Source organism: Pteropus medius, unplaced genomic scaffold (genome assembly GCF_902729225.1).
Source record: "Pteropus medius unplaced genomic scaffold, Ma_sr-lr_union100, whole genome shotgun sequence".
Classification (NCBI taxonomy): Eukaryota; Metazoa; Chordata; class Mammalia; order Chiroptera; family Pteropodidae; genus Pteropus; species Pteropus medius.
Window position 1 is genome coordinate 35,280,035 of NW_024354875.1, and position 18,127 is coordinate 35,298,161.

The 18,127-nt window shown below is 48.8% G+C and overlaps 1 protein-coding gene across 2 annotated transcripts; it reads left to right on the forward strand.

Annotated features, from left to right (window-relative positions):
* The first annotated feature begins 723 nt into the window (after positions 1-723).
* Positions 724-13,617, forward strand: HOXD4 (homeobox D4). 2 transcript variants are annotated; one of them, XM_039855757.1, is made up of 4 exons: positions 724-7,993; positions 9,166-9,465; positions 10,261-12,496; positions 12,997-13,617. In XM_039855757.1, exons 3-4 carry the CDS (start codon positions 12,070-12,072, stop codon positions 13,329-13,331), a joined length of 762 nt encoding a protein of 253 aa, XP_039711691.1. In that variant the 5' UTR covers positions 724-7,993; positions 9,166-9,465; positions 10,261-12,069; the 3' UTR covers positions 13,332-13,617. The 2 variants fall into 2 exon arrangements, with proteins under 2 accessions (XP_039711691.1, XP_039711692.1); XM_039855758.1 differs by lacking the exons at positions 724-7,993; positions 9,166-9,465 and having other exon boundaries at positions 9,843-10,392; positions 10,639-12,496.
* The last annotated feature ends 4,510 nt before the right edge of the window (positions 13,618-18,127 follow it).

An 18,127-nucleotide genomic window follows, 5' to 3' on the forward strand; every position in this document is an offset into this window, starting at 1 on the left:
GCAGATTGAGGGAGAAGTGTGCTTTTTGAAGATAGGGTGGTTTTTCTTCGCCTTGACTAACTACTCAGGAGATTCCGTGTCTAGATGTGTAACTGCTCATGCAAATGACAACCTTACTTGTGTTCGTTAGCAACACGGTGATTTTGCCGAGTTCGGTGGAACATGCCTTGCAAATCAGAAAGCACGGTTGACGCTTTAATACAGGTTTCCTTGAAAAAAAGAAAAGTATGTTTCCTGCCTGCCTAAGATAGGGCATCCAAGCTCCTCTGCAGGTAGGCGCTAAAGCAGTGCGCCCCCCGCATATCCCCAAAGTGCCCGCCACGCACGCTCTCCAGGCTTCCAGCGCATGTGCAGTGAAATAGCCCAGCCTGGTGATCCAACTTGCGGAGGCATGGATGGGGGGAGGGGGCAAGTGGACTCAGAGCCGGAAGATATAACCGGATCTCTCTGCTCCTCCCTCCCTCAGAATTCACTACTCATCTTTCCTTTATTCCAGCCTTCAATCTAAATATAACTAAACATCTTGCCCTTGATACGTTATTTTCAATCATCTTGACTCACCACCCCACCCCAATTTAAATCTGCACTTCAGAAACAAGTCTGCAAATATGAGCTAGTGGCCAAATGGAAACCAAGTCTTCTTTCAGGGTGTTAAATAAATACACACACACTTATTTAATACCATAAAAAATATTTTTAAATTGTGTGTGTGTGTGAGAGAGAGAGAGACAGACAGAGACAGAGAGATTCTCAAGGGAAGTGTATAGATTTTTTTCAGCCTGGTGCTTTTGCTTTGGGAAAAGGCCTTTCCTCTTGGCGCCTGTTCAAACCGCCAAACTTCAGGCCAATCCTTCAGCGGGATCATTCCCGGATCTTGTTACGCCAGCGCAGCACGTTCAAGGGCTCTGCGGGGGCCAGCGGCTCAGCGGAGAGCGGTCAAATAAATAAATAAATGAACGGACAAACTGGAGGGATTTTCCGCTTGGGCTCGCCTAATTAATGGGGGATGCACGCTCCTGGGCTGCGGGCCTGTTGTTTGTGCTGGAAGGAGTGCAGTGGGAGACGGCCTCAGGGCCCTCTCGACTCCTGGCCGCCGCGGGGTACACCGCAGGAAGAGCTTACAGCCTCTAGTGCGGGGACCCCTCCGCCCCAGAGAAGAAGCCCCGGCCTCGCGTTTCCGGGCCTGGCGTAGTCCCCCAGTTTAGCTGTCTGGCGCCTTGTCCAGGAGGAGGCGCTGTAGGACAAGCGTCTCGCGGTTGCGGCGGCACGAGAGTTGCCCCGGGCGCGAGCGGAGCGGGGGCGGGGAGGGGGAGAGGGGAGAACATGTGACCCTGCCTCTCCGTCTCCCTTCCCTCCACCTCGGCTGTTGAAGTGCTTTCCGCCTGGGTGGAGGGTCGGCGACGCTGCGCCCACCTCAGGGGCCGCATCCTGGGACCCGCAGCAGAGACAGCCCTCAGGCCCAGTAGCCTGAAGGCAGGTTCTGAGGTGGCGGGCCGTCTCACTTCCTCTGCCTTCCCAGAGGGGGCGCGATTTTCGCACGCTGGGCTCCTAAGAATAGGAAACTAGAGTCCCATGGTAGGGCAAGCTGCGCCCAATCCGCGGTGGTCCCAACGAGCTCCCTCGCGCTGGGCTGCTGGTCTTGCTACTTTCTCTTCCCGAAACCCCTGGCACCCAGAATGGGCAGCCTTTAAAAGCACAGCGTTTTGATCTTCCTCCAGCAGGCTGACGGGCCTCGCCCTGGATCACTTAGAGCAAAGCTTGGGTCCCAGGATTCCCTTGGGGCTCCCTCTGAGCCAAGGTGAATCCTGTTGACTTTTCGGCTTGAGAACTCCGCAGATGCCCAGCTCTACTCTTTTCCACACCAACTACACACCCTTCTTTTACCATTGCTCTCATTTCAGGCCTTTGGTGGGCTCACGGTGTTTCCTGCACCAGCGGTGGCACCCAACTTCAACTGCCTCTGACCCAACTCTTGATCCTCCATTGTCTCTTGGCAACAAAAGTCTTTTGCCTCCCTCTTTTCCCTACTTTAGGACAATGATTCTTAATGAAGCCTGTATTCAAATCTTGTGTATAATGCAGGTTCCTGGGTCTCAAGCCAGATTTCTTACTAAATCTTAATATTCTGGACCTGCATTTTATAAACACTCTCCCCTAGGAGCAATTAGAATGCAGAGTTATGTTTGAAAAATACTGGCCAAGGGTCTCTCCTGCTTCTTTTATGGTTCTTCTGTCTCCAGGGGCCAAGTTCCCTCCACCATTCAGGACTCTCCATAGTTCCTGGGGCTCCCTCCCAAATTGGGTTTTCTAATGTTACTATCCCATAGATAGAGTAATTGTTCATTTAGGGAAAGGGACATTGATCCCTTACTAACTTGGAGATTCCAAAGAGGTGAGTCGATTTAGACTGCCTTGGTTCAAATCTTTACCACTTACCTACTGTGTGATCTTAAGTAGAGAAAACTATAGGCCTGTTTCCTCATTTGAAAAGTAGGAATAATAAGAGTACCTTAAAGTGGTGTTGTGAGGATTTTTACTTACATAGCACTACTATGTGCCAACCACTATTCTGCTTTACATACATTAACTCACTGGTTAAGTACATATAACAGTGTTTTAGCACATAATAAGCATTCAATATGTGTTTCTTACCATCGGTATCCCTTTTCTGCTCAGCAATCATGCCTAGACTTTTAGAGCTGGAAGAGACCTGGTTCACTCATCCAGTCCTTGAATTCTACAGAGAAGACAGGCTTAGGCTTGGTCACACAGGAAGTGGCAGATCCAGGAGAACATAGTTCTGTATTGGGCCTCATAGGCCCTGCTCCCTTGAGTCTCAGTGTTTAGCACTTGTCTACAGGTACACTTTAGAGCCACACCCAGGAGAAAAGTGTCCCTAACTCCTCAATGGGCAGATGTCAGGTAGGAGAGGCCTCACACCCACAGGCACATCTGTGACTCCTATAGAGGGCTTCAGGCCTTTCCAGAGAGCAGACCCCACTGTCTATCTCCTGGAGTCATCTTCACTACCACCTATTAGTAACACCTACCAGGGCAAGTACCCTCTTTTATAGCCCCAGGACAAATGTTCTCTTTTAAGTTTCTTGAAACTGGCAGCAGACTGGATAAGCAAAAGACCAGTGGGCAACAGAAGGGGAGGTCAGGAGTGCCCCACTCACCCTTAATCTGCTTTTGTTCCAAGATCTAGGTTCCAGGGCCATGTCTGAGCCATAGCTCCCTACGTGGGCCATAGTGATGCCAGGGTATGTCTTGGAAAGGTCTTATCCCCAAAATCTCCATAAGCCCTTCCAATTTTTTGAGATTCTTTTTATCTTTTAAAAAGAGTTATGTAAATACTACCTCAGGCTATAACCCACACACATGCACATACCCACTGCAACTGGGTTCCACCCCCTTAGCTCTGACTTCCATGACTTCTGCCTATGGTCCTTTCCTAAGAGGGCTTCTGCAGCCCTTGGCTAAGCTGCTTTTCTTGGCTTAACCAGGAGTCTACCTGGGTCAAATTTTCTCTCAAAACACAGTATCTTCCACTATTAACCATGGCAGGTGGAGTTTGGCTCATGGCATAGGGCAGCACTGTAGCCCCTTAGCGACCCCCAACTCCTGTGCCATAAAACCTCCATTCTTGGTTCTCAAAAGACTTAGATGGTCATCCCTGCCCTTCTTGGGACCACTGGAGCCTTTTCTAGCCCCTGGCCCCACTGTCAGAGATTCTGCCCCAGGGCCCATTGTTTTGGGTCTCATCTCTCACTATTGAAGTTTTCTTCTGTAGTTACCTTTCTTCCCAAGCCAGAGCTCCAATAAGTGGACTCTATTGTAGGGGGTAAGGAGGGGGTGGCAGGGGTAGTGTTCCTTTTTCACTGATACAGGACAGTCCCAGGAATATGGAATCAAATTTGTCTCCTGCTTGGGACTCCCTGATCAATCCTTCTCTGACTCTCCCCCTGGCCTGTGTCCCTAAGTGCCAGGCCTGGCAGTCTCCTTCATCCATCTGCCTGTGGCTTAGGGAGTTCATCCAAAGCCCCATCCACACCTATCCTCACTTTGCAGATATTTAGTTTAAGGGGAGAGCTTAACATCACTTCTGGGCAAGAAATCTTTTCAAAGTCAGGATCAGAATATTCTTTCCTGGGGCCACATAGCAGGGGCCCTTTGGGTGGGCAAAGGGCAGACCTCTACATATGGAGTGCAGCTTATGCCTCCTGAGGCTCCTTCACACTCTTCTCCTTCCCAGGAGCTGCTCTGGCTTTTGAATTTGGAGGAGCCCTAAACTTTACCTAATGGGAGCTCTCTGGGCAGGAGTTCCCATGACTGGTTCTTTCTAGCCAAATGAGGGACAGTGCCTAGAGTCTTACCAGAAACTCCTTCCATTCCTTATGGGTTTTTAAGAAGGCTTCCTTCAACCTCTCTTCCCCTACCTCCTCTTTCATGACCACTACCACCATCATTTAAAGTCCTTGGGAAACCCCAACAAATTAGCCCAAGCTAGTCTGCTGTTCCCCCTGGTCCTCAACCTTCTTACTAGACCAGGTTTGCTCTTCTCCATCTCTGCTGCCCTCTCACTCATCTACAGCAGCTTAGGACATTGAGGGCTGGGCGGCAAAGGAAGATTGTAGGAAGATGGACACTCTCCTTATGTGTCTGTTGCCTGGCTGTCCTCATATTAGGAAGTAATCGAAGATGTCTGCCTCAATGTGTCCTTTTTTCCCCCTCTCTTTACCTATGCACAGCTAGTTACTTTTCTGTTATCTAAATATACAGAGTAGGTTGTTGAATTTTATTTATTATCTTAATGTAAGTCACAGTTAAGACTGCAAGCAAGTCCTGGTCACCATCCTTTATCACCATTAATTCAAAAAAATTTTTTTTTTGCTAAGCCGGGACTAGCTAGGCACCAGGCATTATTTCAAACACCACTTCCTCAACATGGTCTTCTCTTTACCCCACCCCACTTCCATAAAAAGCTCATCACAATTGCTTAGAAAGTCATATATCCTTTGACTAATTGTTTTATTAACTTAAAAAAATAAAGCTTTTCCCACCCCCTCAAACTTTGATTACTTTTTACAGTGGTTTAACAGACTAATTTTGAAGCTGCTCACCTAGTACTAACAGAATCAGAAATCATTTTTGAAAGGGTTGATCTTTACTCATATTTTAAAGACAGATGCTCCCAATTGTAAAAGGAAAAGATCCTAAGTTGTTATTTGGGGAGGGGAGAGAAATGAATGCCATACAATCCAGGCTAATAGCCCCTGCTTTCTAGCTAATGAAAGTCAAATCAGGAACTGGGTTTAGAAATGCACCGAGAATGGGTGGAAATTAGAATGCAAAGAGATCTTCGTAGAGAGGGATCTCTTTCTTGGGCTTGATGGGACTTGCTAATGAGAACTTTTGCAACTGTATTTGATTTAGAAATCATATGTGTGTGTGCTCTACAAATCTACACAGAACATCCATTCTTTTCATCAGAATTGTAAAAACCACATGTTTCACATTGTTTGGTGGCAATTTTGTCAGGCTATGGAAGGATGCTGGGGGTCAGTTCTTTTTGTATTTACTCCTGTTGGTGGGAGTTGGGGGTATCTTTCCCACCCCACCTCCCCCAAGCATAGAATGTCACACTCCAGTAGAGCAGTGATCAGGCCCAAGCTCCTTTTCTTGGCTTTCTCAGCATGCAAGCATGCTCCCCCTTCTTTCCTGCACTCTTAGGATTTCCCTCTGGTGGGTGTAGTGGTTCAGGAGGTGGAGAATAGGACCCACCCAGGTTTGGGCCCCTACGGTACTGCGAGCCCCAAGCTCTGTGGTTGGACCGCTGTGGGAGTGGGGACATCTGACTTCCTGGGCTTGGGTTCCTTGAGAGCCTCATTTGCTTCCTCACACCCTCTCCCCTTCACACCAGGGCTGTTTTATTGTTTTATAACCTTCTTTAGAGCTGCAGTTGCCAAAGATTCCGATGGGCTATTCTCCACTTTCTCACTTTACCAAACCCCAAGTCTTGCTGTTTTAAGCAGTTTGGTCACTTGCAAAGGCTTTCCTTTCAGATCCAAGCAAATTATAGAAACCTCCAGGCATGTGGCTACCTTTAACTTTGCTGAGCTCATCCACAACAATACAGAGCCAAGTGTTAACTCCAACTGCCACCCCCTCCTTCAAGCCCACCCAGCCTCTCCTTAACCCTTTTTCTATTGAAGCTTGAACAAAATCTCAACTTCTGGCATAAGCAGTAAAAAGTGGCCTTTGACTTTCCTCTTTATTTATTTACCACATCTAGAGCTAGGAAATGATTGAAATAAAGGAGTTGATGGTACTCACAGTGAATGCAGCCAAAGAATCATAAGACATGCCCACCAACCAGCCTTTTCCAAATAGCACTATCTCCCAACTTAAACAGACGTCTCTGAAAAGATGCTATCTGAAAAGCCCAGGGTATTGATATGAATATGATCCCCCCCTTGCATCCTGGATATTTGGAACTATTTAAATGTGAAGGAACAGTTGCAGTGAACCTTTATTTAGTGAATAAAAGTTTAAAGCCAAAGGTTATTTATGGTTCTGCAGAGATGCGACCTGAGTGGCTATTTACAGGCACGTGATTCCAATAAACTTTGTTTTATGGCTTGAGAGTTGACAAGCCAAAATATAATTCCCACCATAAATTAGGTTAAGAGCATACAAGTGCAGATGCTTGGTTCCTGGAGCAGCGATAGGAAAGTGAGAGGCTCCAGCTAGCACCCGGCGCAGGAGGCAGTTCTCCCAGCTCCCCTGCCCACTAGGAGAGAAAAACCCAGTAAGTCACTTATTTTTTCCAGGACAGTTCCAGGGGTGGGAGATTTCTCTGCCTCTATTTTCCACTTGGGGTGGGGAGTAGTCTCATTGAAGTTAATTCTAATTTTAGCCTAATCCTAAATTAACAAATAGAAGGGGAATCCCGGTTTTCTCCCCTCCCTCTGGACAGAAAGTTAGGAATTGAAGGCTCCCACTTCACAAGAGGGACTCACTGTCTCTCTCCTCCCCATATGGAGCATCTATTTCAGAAGTGGAATAAGACTGGGCAATCCAGGTGTAGAGAGAGAGAGAAAGAGTGAGGACGGAGATAGTTTTTCGCCTCTGAGATTTCTCAGAGAGGACTGCCATCCTAGAATAAAACTAGAAGAGACTGAAAACTTAAAGCTGGACACCAGCCTGTGTGATGACCTCTGCATTGTAAGATTGCTTTGTGGGTTCTCCAGCAACAATGCTGACAAAATGATGTCATATCCATAGCGCTGGATAACAATCTAAAGCGTTGCCATTTACCTTTAAACCCAACGATTTTCCTCCTAGGTTATCATTTGGGTCTTCATTTCTCTTGGAATTGCTCTTTGTTCTGAATTGGAACAGAAGTGGAAAGGCAAGTCCCAGCCAAGCCTGGCCCTTCTTTGGGAAGAAGACAGATTTGAGGGGCACTAGTTTGGGGGTGGGGAATTCGAAACCATTCTGAAACTGGAAAGGGGACCTGAATTGCTCCCAACGCAAGACAGACGGGAAGCTGGGGCTGGGGATAGATGCAGAGGCTGTCCCCTCCCCAGTAGACCTGCGCCCACCCAGCCGATTCTGCAGAAGCAAATACACAAAGGCCCATTTTCTTCTCGCTTCCCGTTTTCCCACTGGGGAAACCCTGTTACAAGCTGGCTGAGTCGGGCCAAGCAACCAGTAAGGTATTGCCCACGGGTGCGTGGAGTGGGGAGGTGTTGGGGGCCATACTCCCCTACTCTGTGAGTCTGCCCTGGAGGACTACGATCTCCAGCTCCGCGGAGAATTTGGCGCAGTTCCTGGGGGCGGGCACCCGAAGCAGGGAGGTCTGGGTATTGGTGGGGTGCATGGGCCTTGTCATTTTTCTGTGTATCATCTCTCTCTGCTTTATTATCCTGTGGAATTTAAGTGACCCCGTTTTTATTGCAACAGGTCAGGACCATGAGATATCGCCTCTGTAAGTACCTTCCCGTTTCTTCCGAATCGCGAAGAGCGGTATTGATAGCTGGAGAGGTGGTGGGCTAGGGCCGCGCGCTAGGGGAGTGGGAGGGTAGAAGAACCGCCCTGCCTCCCCTGGCCTGGCAATGGGAGGGGAGCTCGCTTTGGAGGTGGAGGTTCTAAGTTGAGCTCCTGGAAAGATTTTTGGGGCCTAGTTCACAATCACCTAACTAAGGGAATGTGCTGCAGGCTCTCCTTCTTGTCTTCTTGGGCCTCCTTGGATCTTTGCGACCTTCCCAGGTCTACTCTGCTCGCACAGGTGCAGCTCCACCGCAGAGTATACTTCTCTTAAGAGCTTGCAGCTAATTAGCAGCCCGCCCTATTAAGTTGCGGCGAGTATCGCCTTGTGTAAGAACCGACCTGCCAAACACCAAGGCAACGCGATCTCCATCCGCAGGCCGACCCAGCTTAAACCCGACCCAGCCTGGCCCAACCTTCTCTTGTTTTGTTTTGTTTTTGTTTTGTTTTGTTTTTTTAATAAAAGGAAGAAAGAAAAAGAGACCAAAAAAAAAACCACTTAACTCTGTATGGCGGGTGTGTTGAGTGGGCCCGCTTCCGGGAAGGGCAGAGAATTCTGAGCTTTAGGTGGAATTCCCTCCTAGCTCCTCCCCCGGACCCAGCCTCAGCGGTTTGGGCTTTGGGTTGGGGACACGGGCTGAGTGAGGAGGGGAGAGATACAGCCCTTCTCGTTCACCTCTGCTTCGCTGTAACTGCAATTCGAGAATTTCCACACCAGAGCCACTGGTGTTGCAGGCAGATATTGCGAGGGGATTGGAAGGGATGAGGTGGAGGCATAGATTCTTGGGTTCCTGGGCTCGAAAGTTGGATCTTTCTGAGTTGCATGTGCTGCGGAGGACGGGTACATTTCTGAGGAGACCCGTGAAGTTTACAGAAAGATTATCTCATTAAGATGATGGTAATGGCGGGAGAATCATGGAAAAAACAGTGGCCCCCGCCCTCGCTGCAAAACGGAGATGGTTTTATTTTAAAGGGAGATGGAATATTCGAGGGTTGTGGGAATCAGGCATTCTCTCCCTCTGGTGAGACATCCTCTCTCCATAGTCAGAGAAGCTGGGACTTGGCTCTGGGCCAGGGTTTTTTGTTGTTGTTGTTGTTGTTTTTGCCCTCCAGGCTGGACAGCCTATCTTACTCTCTGGGCGCTGCGCTCCACCCCAGAAGTGGATATTTCGCCAGTGCATAGTTCTCCTCTACAAATGAGGCTGGCTCAAGTGAAACCCGCTCTTGACTCCAGGCTGGAAAATCTGATGTCCCCAGGACCTTCCTGTCTTGCGCCCTTATTGCTGCAGCCCTGGCTCTTGGGTGCTTATCTCTGCTGAGGCTCCTCACTTGGAAACCCGCATTCAGCACCCTGTGGCCGAACACAGCACAAAAAAGAGATCAAAAGCATTTGTATGAGCAGTTGTGCGGGAGGTGAATATTTAACGCTTTCGTTCATCAATAACTCGTTGGCTTTGACCTGTCTGAACAAGTCGAGCAATAAGGTGAAATGCAGGTCACAGCGTCTAACAAATATGAAAATGTATACCCTCACCAGATCCCCACCTTGCCCAGCAGGCTCCCCCAATTTGTCTGGATTAAGCCTAGGCCCAGAGTCCCCAGGAAGGCAGGAGTGTGGGAGCACTTGGCATTAGGGGAAGTTGGGGGGAACTTTCCTAGGACAAGGGAATTGGAAATGGGGCAGCCTCAGAGCTCTTGTTAGAATTAGTGCCCAGGAAATCCCTACAAAATTGCCAAAGCACTGGAACCAAAGGATCGGGGGCGGGGGTGGGGTGGGGTGGGGGTTGAGTGTGCAAAGTGCAAAGTGGAAGCAGGCAACCAATTTTGCCAGACTTGGGGGTGGAGGGGTCTTCTTACTCCATCCCACCAAACTCAGGCTGAGGCTTGAAACTAAATTTGAATCATGAGGGGAAAATCAAATCAATCAAAAAAATGTTTAACACCTCTGGCCTAATGTCAGGGATTCAAATGACCCACTTGAGCCCTGGCATCTCTCTGCCCCTGAAATCCATCCGGGCCCTGACTGTGTCTGTGCTCTTGGTGCCTTGAACTGAGGGGGTGAGCCTTAGCATGGAGGCTCTGGGGCGGGTGCAATTCGTGAACTTTTGTACTCTTGTGTGCTGCTGTCGACAAAGCAAAAATAATGAAACTTTGTGATATGTTTGTAAATGATTTCGAATGACCCTTCGCCCTGCCCTTCACCATTAGTGCGCCAGCCCCAGCCCAGGGCGGCTCGATGCCTGCAAGCAGCGCCTGCTTCTGCCTCAGGGGTCTGTCGCAGCAGCAGCAGCAGCAGCAGCAGCGGGACGAAGAGGCCAGCCGAGCTCAGAGCCCAGGAAGGTAAATGCTCGGACTTCTTAGAGAACTGGCTTTGTCAGCCAACCTGACTTGCCCCGGCAGTGGGAAAAAATGATAGACTGAAGATACTCCTTTCTTGCCTTTTTCTTCTGCCACTGAGGGCATTTGCTCCTTTCTGGAAAATACCGTTTGATGGGTTGGGGGTATTTGGATTCGGAGAAGGGGTAATAAAAGTGGTATATCTGGGATGGATTATTTTTTCTTCTCATCTCTTTTTTCTTTTTTAAGAAGACTGTCCTGGCTTCTTGGCTGCTGGATAACCCTGGCCTTGGTACAAGGATGGGGAATTCGTTGCTGCAAATTGCCACTAAGCCCTTCAGGTTACCTGAAACGTCTCTGAAAATGCGAATGGCTTTGTTAGGCTGATGGCAGCTCCGAGAAAGAGGCCAGGGCTGGCAGCCGTCTGGGTACCTGATTTGGGTGGAACCAGGAAGTAGTAACGTTGTCTATATATACCCTGTAGAACCGAATTTGTGTGGTATCCACATAGTCACAGATTCGATTCTAGGGGAATATATGGTCGATGCAAAAACTTCACGTTTCTTCGAAATAGCCTGAGTCGGAAGGAGAGGCCAGAAGCAGCTGGGGCGGGTCAGTCGCCTCTTTCTGCTTTATTATCTTGGACTCCAGGAAGATCGACTAAGCCTGATGACACAGAACACCCTTTTCCTGGAGGAGCTTCTTCACTTTTAAACAGAGGCTCTTGTGTAAAACCCTAATTGGTTGCACGAATTCAGGTTGCAGGCAAGGGCTAGGTTTTAGGGGACTGGTGAGTAAGGTGGGAGACCAGGTAGCCCCAGCTCTGCCCTCTAGGAGCATAAGGTCAGAGGCTACCCGGTGAGAGAGCTCACTGGCCATTGACTGCCATGTGGGAAGAAGGCGAACTGAGAAGGAGTGCAGGAACCTTTGGGGCCCATTTGGGTGAGGTGGGTGCCCTTATTACCTTCCTTGCTCACTCCTCAGCTGCACAGGCTGGGGCAGCAGGGCCTTTTGCCATACCTGCAAGGCCCGGCTTTGTCTAGAAACACCCAGCTTGGGTACTTGCAGAAAGCTCGGTGGTTACTCATTGCCTAAATTGATTCAGGCCAGCCAGATTGTACTAACTTTTGGGTGACCCTGAGAAGACAAAGCCTGGACTCAGCCTTTGTATGGCAGTCCCTGTTCCCGCGGTCTGGGCTGGTGGGAGCCCTGCCTGCCTGGGATACTCTGCCCAACTCAGAAGCTGCCTTGCCCACCTGCCTTTTGGTGCCTACACCCCAACAGATATGGGGATTCATTACCCCTTGAACTGTACCCATTTTGGGGGGCTGCTTTCAGGCAGAGTGAGTGGAGAGGGCACTGGAGACTAGCAAAGTCAGTGGCAGACAAAAACTGGGACTTCAGGGAATGAGGGTGCTGGGGATTAGAACTACATTAACATCTGGTGGGTGCCCTCAAATGTGCCACAGCGAGTCACTTGATTACATGTATGTTATTTAGTTAAATTTGTGAAAATTATGAGATGCTCACCAACCCGGTGATAAACTCGCTCCCTCCCTATTGGCTGGCGTGGTCACATGGCCGCCAACTTTATTCAGTTGACAGCAAGTAGGAGGGCCCTATGGAAGGAGAAAAAAAGACAACACGAGAAAAATTAGTATTTTCTACCTTCTGAAATTAATGGCCATGAGTTCGTATATGGTGAACTCCAAGTATGTGGACCCCAAGTTCCCTCCGTGTGAGGAATATTTGCAAGGTGGCTACCTAGGCGAGCAGGGCGCAGACTACTACAGCGGCAGCGCACAGGGTGCCGACTTCCAGCCCCCGGGGCTCTACCCACGGCCAGACTTCGGTGAGCAGACCTTCGGAGGCGGCGGCCCTGGGCCAGGCTCGGCGCTGCCCACTCGGGGTCACGGGCAAGAACCCAGCGGCCACTACGGTGCCCCGGGAGAGCCGTGCCCGGCGCCCCCGGCGCCCCCACCCGCACCCCTGTCCAGTGCCCGGGCCTGCAGCCATCCGGGCGGCCCCAAGCAGCCGTCCCCCGGAACGGCACTCAAGCAGCCGGCTGTGGTCTACCCATGGATGAAGAAGGTGCACGTGAATTCGGGTAAGGCTCAGGCCCACCGACCTGGACCCCCCGGAAGAGGGTGCGAGTGGGTGGGGGCATGTGGGGCTTCAGTGGCGCCAGAATTACTCTCTCCATAAATTTTTATAGCTGAAGGAGTAGGCCGGGACCATGTGGCAGGCTGCTTGTCTGTGGGTGGAGATGGGAGTGGGGTGGGGGAGGACTCCATTTTCAGAGCACCGGGAACACCATGGAGTAGAGGGGCTTTCCAAAATGCTTGAAATTCTGGAGCCTGCGGTGGGCTGGAGAGATGGGAACATAGATAAAAATCCCCACTTGTGAGTGTGGGGCAGTGGGTGGGTGTGGGGTGGTAGGAGTGAGCGTGTGCGAGGGGGAGACAGGATAGGCGGGAGGGAGAGCGGGCTTGGAGCTCGGGGAGGGTCCTGGGCCTCCAGGCGAGCCAGGAAGTGAGCGCGCTGTGACTAGGGGCCTAACTAGTGGCCAGGCGCTGACCTGACTATGCTGTCTGTTTTGTCTCCCAGTGAACCCCAACTACACCGGTGGGGAGCCTAAGCGGTCCCGAACGGCCTACACCCGGCAGCAAGTACTAGAACTGGAAAAGGAATTTCATTTTAATAGGTATCTAACACGGCGCCGTCGGATTGAAATCGCTCATACTCTGTGTCTGTCTGAGCGCCAGATCAAGATCTGGTTCCAGAACCGGAGGATGAAGTGGAAAAAAGACCACAAGCTGCCCAACACCAAAGGCAGGTCCTCCTCATCCTCGTCGTCATCCTCCTGCTCCTCCTCTGCTGCCCCAGGCCAACATTTGCAGCCTCTAACCAAGGACCACCACACGGACCTGACGACCTTATAGAAGTGGGGACTCTGGGCCCATCCCTCCCTGCGCTCCTGGCTGAGCCGAAGCTGCGGGGGCAGGCCGTGCCTGCTGTCACCTTGCTGGGCTCTAAGGTACTGTGGGGTGGACCTGGGACATGCAGGCCGCCCTCGGACTAGGTTAGCATCCTGACCGAGGGCAGCCCCCTCCCTGGAGCAGGACGGGGGTGGGAGGGGGGCGGGGTTCTCTCTCTAAGTATATTATCATATGGCAGGAGCTGCTGAAACATAAAACCTTGGCAAGTCATTAAACTCATGAAAATCTCCGCTGTTGGATTTTGAATTTGCAAATGAAGGTTGAATGCTTTATCCCAGTGTGAATTTGAACATCCTCCCCCACCCCACCCCTCCAGGGATCTTTGTGGTTTAATAATTTGGGGGAATTGAGGCAAAAAGTTGGCCACCCCTGTACTAGGTGCTTTCATGGAAGCAGGAGAGCTGGGCCAGGATTTCTGGGTTATCTATATCATTTCTAGTGTGAAACTTTCTGGGTTATCTATATCATTTCTAGTGTGAAATATATATTTTGCTCCCAGTGGCCCCATGCCCAAAGAAATGAATCTAAGAAGGAAGTGGAAATGGCTTATTTTATGTTTAGATTATATTTGCTTAAGTATTTATGTATTGGGGAATGGGATAAAGAAATAACTGACATCTTAATACCCAATACTTTAAGATAGTGAAAGGGGCTGAGTTTCAGGGAGCAGAATCTGAGATGTGTGGACATACTTCTGACTTTAATCGGCATTTTGAACTCCACCCCCTCCCCACTCCCTGGAAATGTGCGTAGGGGGCCCTTAACCCTTCTAGGGGGAAGCAAAGGGTCTACTCAGAGTTTAGTTCTTGAAAATATATTTTCACGTGTGCTTTTTTCAGTGCTGTGCTTACAACCAGTTCTGGGTGATTAAAGGAAAGGGAAAAAAGAAAGAAACAAATGGTTCAACATTTCCCTTCTGGAGAAAGAAAACAAAACCTCTATGTTCTGAGTCATTAGATATTGACTAAATTTTCTGTTTCTACTGGATTCCAAGGGCCCAAATACACCATATAGCAATATTTTATAGGAATTGGTGTATGGCCTGTATTGGAAGAGGGAATATACAGTGGGGAGAAAGTGGGAAGGTTAGAAAGTCTTGCTTTAAAAAAGAAAAAAAAAACTAATTGAATCTAGAAGTCCACAAAAGTTGGTTTTAGGATTTTCCCCCTGAAGTTTTTATTTTAAACAAATCTAAAGAAGTTTTTCTCAACCTATTAATTAGAAGCAGAAATTGTAAAAGTATAAAAGTTTTCAGGCCTTTTTCCTTGCCTTGAGAATAATGGTTTAGAGCAATCATTCTCAAACAACAGGAGAGATGTTCTTTAGTTATTTTTCTTATGTTTTGCCTGGGAAGGGTTCAAAGCTCATTTTTCTAAAATTCTGACCCTTAGAGATAAGGAAGAAAGAATCAAAGGTAATGACCAGAGTTCATATACCCAAATGCAACAAGGCATTGGAAGTATAAACCCCAAAGCCTCAGGCTCCAAAAAGAAACCCCTGGTTGTAGTTATGGAAAAGTGACAAAAGAGGGGAGGAAGAAAGGATGAGCTTGAAAGGAAGACTCAGAATTGGGGTTATGTGTTGTTGTTATTGTTTTTTTTCAGTGCTTCAGAACATGTTAGAAGATTTGAGTGGTAATTTAAAAAATATATTTAAGTGGAGGGGAAAAAAAGACTTTCTCTTTAGGCATGTTCTTTGGTTCAGTGTCTCCTGAGAGCTGAGGGCAGGTATTCACTGGAGTCGCAAGGCTGAAATTCCACTTCTCTAAAGTATCTTCCAAGCCTTGGTCTTTTGTATTAGACCCTGGGGATAGCTCTTTGTTCCTCCTTGGGGTGAGCCTGGCTCTCAGACTTGCACATGGCAATACTTGAATATCGGCACGTCGGGATATTAAAGATGGATATTCCCGCATTATTCACATCATTGTTTCTATGACAAAAAGCACAGAGTTCATACATAGTCAAGATGTCTCTTTTCTGACGCCCTCACGTTGAGAAGCTGAAAAGGTATTTTACTGAAGTTCGGCTAATTTACAGAATCAGGTTCATCCAGAGGACAAATTTTCTATTCGATTAGCTGTATTTCAGCCGGGAGGACTGACCTCTAAACCCTTAACCTTTTGGACTCTAACTACCCTTTTTTCCCCCCTAACGTGGAGAACAGTCTTTGGATGTAGCAGCTGAAAAGAGCCGCTATCCTTAGGCAAGTTGGAAAGTTGCTAAAATTCTTTCCTAAAACCCCAATCTGTAAATACATTGAATTTCTCCTTGGGAAGGGGAAAAGGTACATATTTTCACAACATCCAATAACATGTATTATAGAGATTATTATATAAATTTCCCCCCTTACCAGAAATTCAGGTTAGTCACCTCAGCTTCAGACCAAATGCCAAAACTACTTAACTGCCTTCGCTCCTGCCCCCCAAAAAAAGCCAAGAGGAATGTTTTGATGAAGAAAATCCAAGCTCCTTCTCAAACATAGACCCACAATTTAGGAAAGTAACTTAATTAAAGAAACAACTTCTTTGTTTATAAGCCTCAGCCCTCCATCTCAGCTTCTAGGGATTGTCTTTTGAAATGTTAATGCAGCCTGGATGGCCCAGAGGGCAGCCCTCAACTCTGAGGTCCCAATTGGACCCCGGCCTCCATTTGGGCCCACAGGAGAGAGAGAGAGGGAAGAAACAGAGCCCCCTAACCACCTAGGGCAGGGACGGAAATGAGTTTCCATCTGGGAACATGCTCTGGAGAAAGCTAGATGTGAAAAGGTTTAGTGCCCATTTGCTTTTATTTGTTTCCAGTTTGTTCTCCCAAATATGAGCCAGAAGTGTTTGTTTGGTTGTTTTTTTGTTTTTTTTTTTAAAAGCTGTGTTGGGGTTGTGACTAGGGGTGGGAGTGAAGTGTTTGCTGAGGATTCTGCTCCTCAGACTCCCATCTCACGTCCATTGCAGCCTTTTGTTGGGTGATGACATTGTCAGTCAGCTTATGGTGTCTGTTCACACAAGCTGCTTTTTAAATAGAATTGACCAATGTTCTGCTGCCACTGATTAAAGTATTATTTATACTAATTGTTGCCTGTAGTTTTGATGTAATACACTGATCTATATTTGGAATAATAAAAGGTATAGCGAAATCTCCCTCCTGTTTGGTGCCTCCACAGAAGCATTGTTCATTAAGCCTTATGAATGCTAACATTCAATATTAACAGTTTAAAAAACTAAGTTTTCTTTATTTTCTGCAATGTGCCTGGAGTATGAAGGTTAAACTGTGTAAGGCTTAGCAATTCTATTATCCTCTCCCCCATACATATACACTTCCTATTTGGACACCATATTTTTGTGAGCATTGGGAAGCCTGGAGTCAGATTCAGGTTGCTGGGTGGTGGACATTATTTTTGAAAGGAAAATAAGTTTCTGGGCTAAGAGGGGGCTCCAGGTTGACTTTCTGCGTGGCTCCAGTCAGCCCCAGACCCCTTCAGTCTCTTTTTATGGTGTGGTGGGTGAGAGGCCTACCCCCCCACCCCCACCCCCCAACTCTAGGAGTGAATGTTTGGTGCTGGGTTCTGAGCCGAGCTGGGACTGGCTAGTGGCTGCTCGGACCTGACCCCTCTGGCTTTTTTCTACTTTTCCGGTGCTACTCAGCCCCACTGGGGCCTCCAGCACCTGCCCCTCCTTCCCCCAGCGTCCCCTCCGCCTTCAAGACAATAAACACTCCCCACTATAATAAGTGGCGTGCGCTATTTTTATTGTGAGGGCCTTTTCACGTCTTGGCCTCTCTTGAAGATGAGCCAAGACAGGAGTCCCAAAGTAGACGGGGATGGGGGGCTTGCTCACGACAGGAAATGAGCAGAATGCGTAAAATCAGACATGTGTCTTTAATATATGGAAGGGCTCGCCTCAGACGCGTGGACATGTGTATTTATAAGTGCGCAGACAGAAGTTTAAATATTCAGACACATTTTATGATTGTGCTCTGCCTGTCTTCTGGCTAATGGCTCCTCCTGTGCCCACCAATACATCAATACGGCTGTGTGTATTGAATCACGGGCAGGGATGAGGAGGCAGCGAGTCCATAGCCGAGCCCGCTTGAGTACAGTACAGTAAATCGCGCCCCTCGGCAGCCAGACAGCGCTTCCCGCCCGCCCGCCATGTTGGGGAGCCCTCCCTGCCCCCCGCGCTGGGCTGGGCGGCCGGGGCTCGCCAGCAGCCGGGGGAGGGCCTTTCATAACCCGGAGAATTTTCAAAGTGCGAGGAAGATGATAAGAATAGATTTCTACAAGTCCCGACCACGTGATTGGCGAAATAATTAATTCAGCACGTCCCTTAAGAAACACGGAGTCGTCATTAATCTGCCACGCAAAGGGCTCTCTCCGACTTGGAAAGTGCAGGGATCCCAAGAATATCACCCACCCAGGGGGGCGGCGCGGCGCCCCCCAGCCTCCACCCCTGGCCCCGCTGCAGGCGCGGGAGCGCGGCTGGCAGGTAAATATTTTGGCGACTTTTATTTATTCAGATTTAAATCCTTAATGAACTTAGCTGTCAGGGCTGCTGACAAATAGTCCCCTTTGCTTCCTGATTTGGAACCGCGCGCCGGCGAGAAGTTGTTAGTGGCTTGGATGGTGACCTTTGGTTCAGCAAAGCTTTGCACTTATGAAAAATTACTGAGAGCGGGTGTGTGTGTGTGTGTGTGTGTGTGTGTGTGTGTGTGTGTGTGTGTGTGTGTGTGTGAGAGAGAGACAGAGGG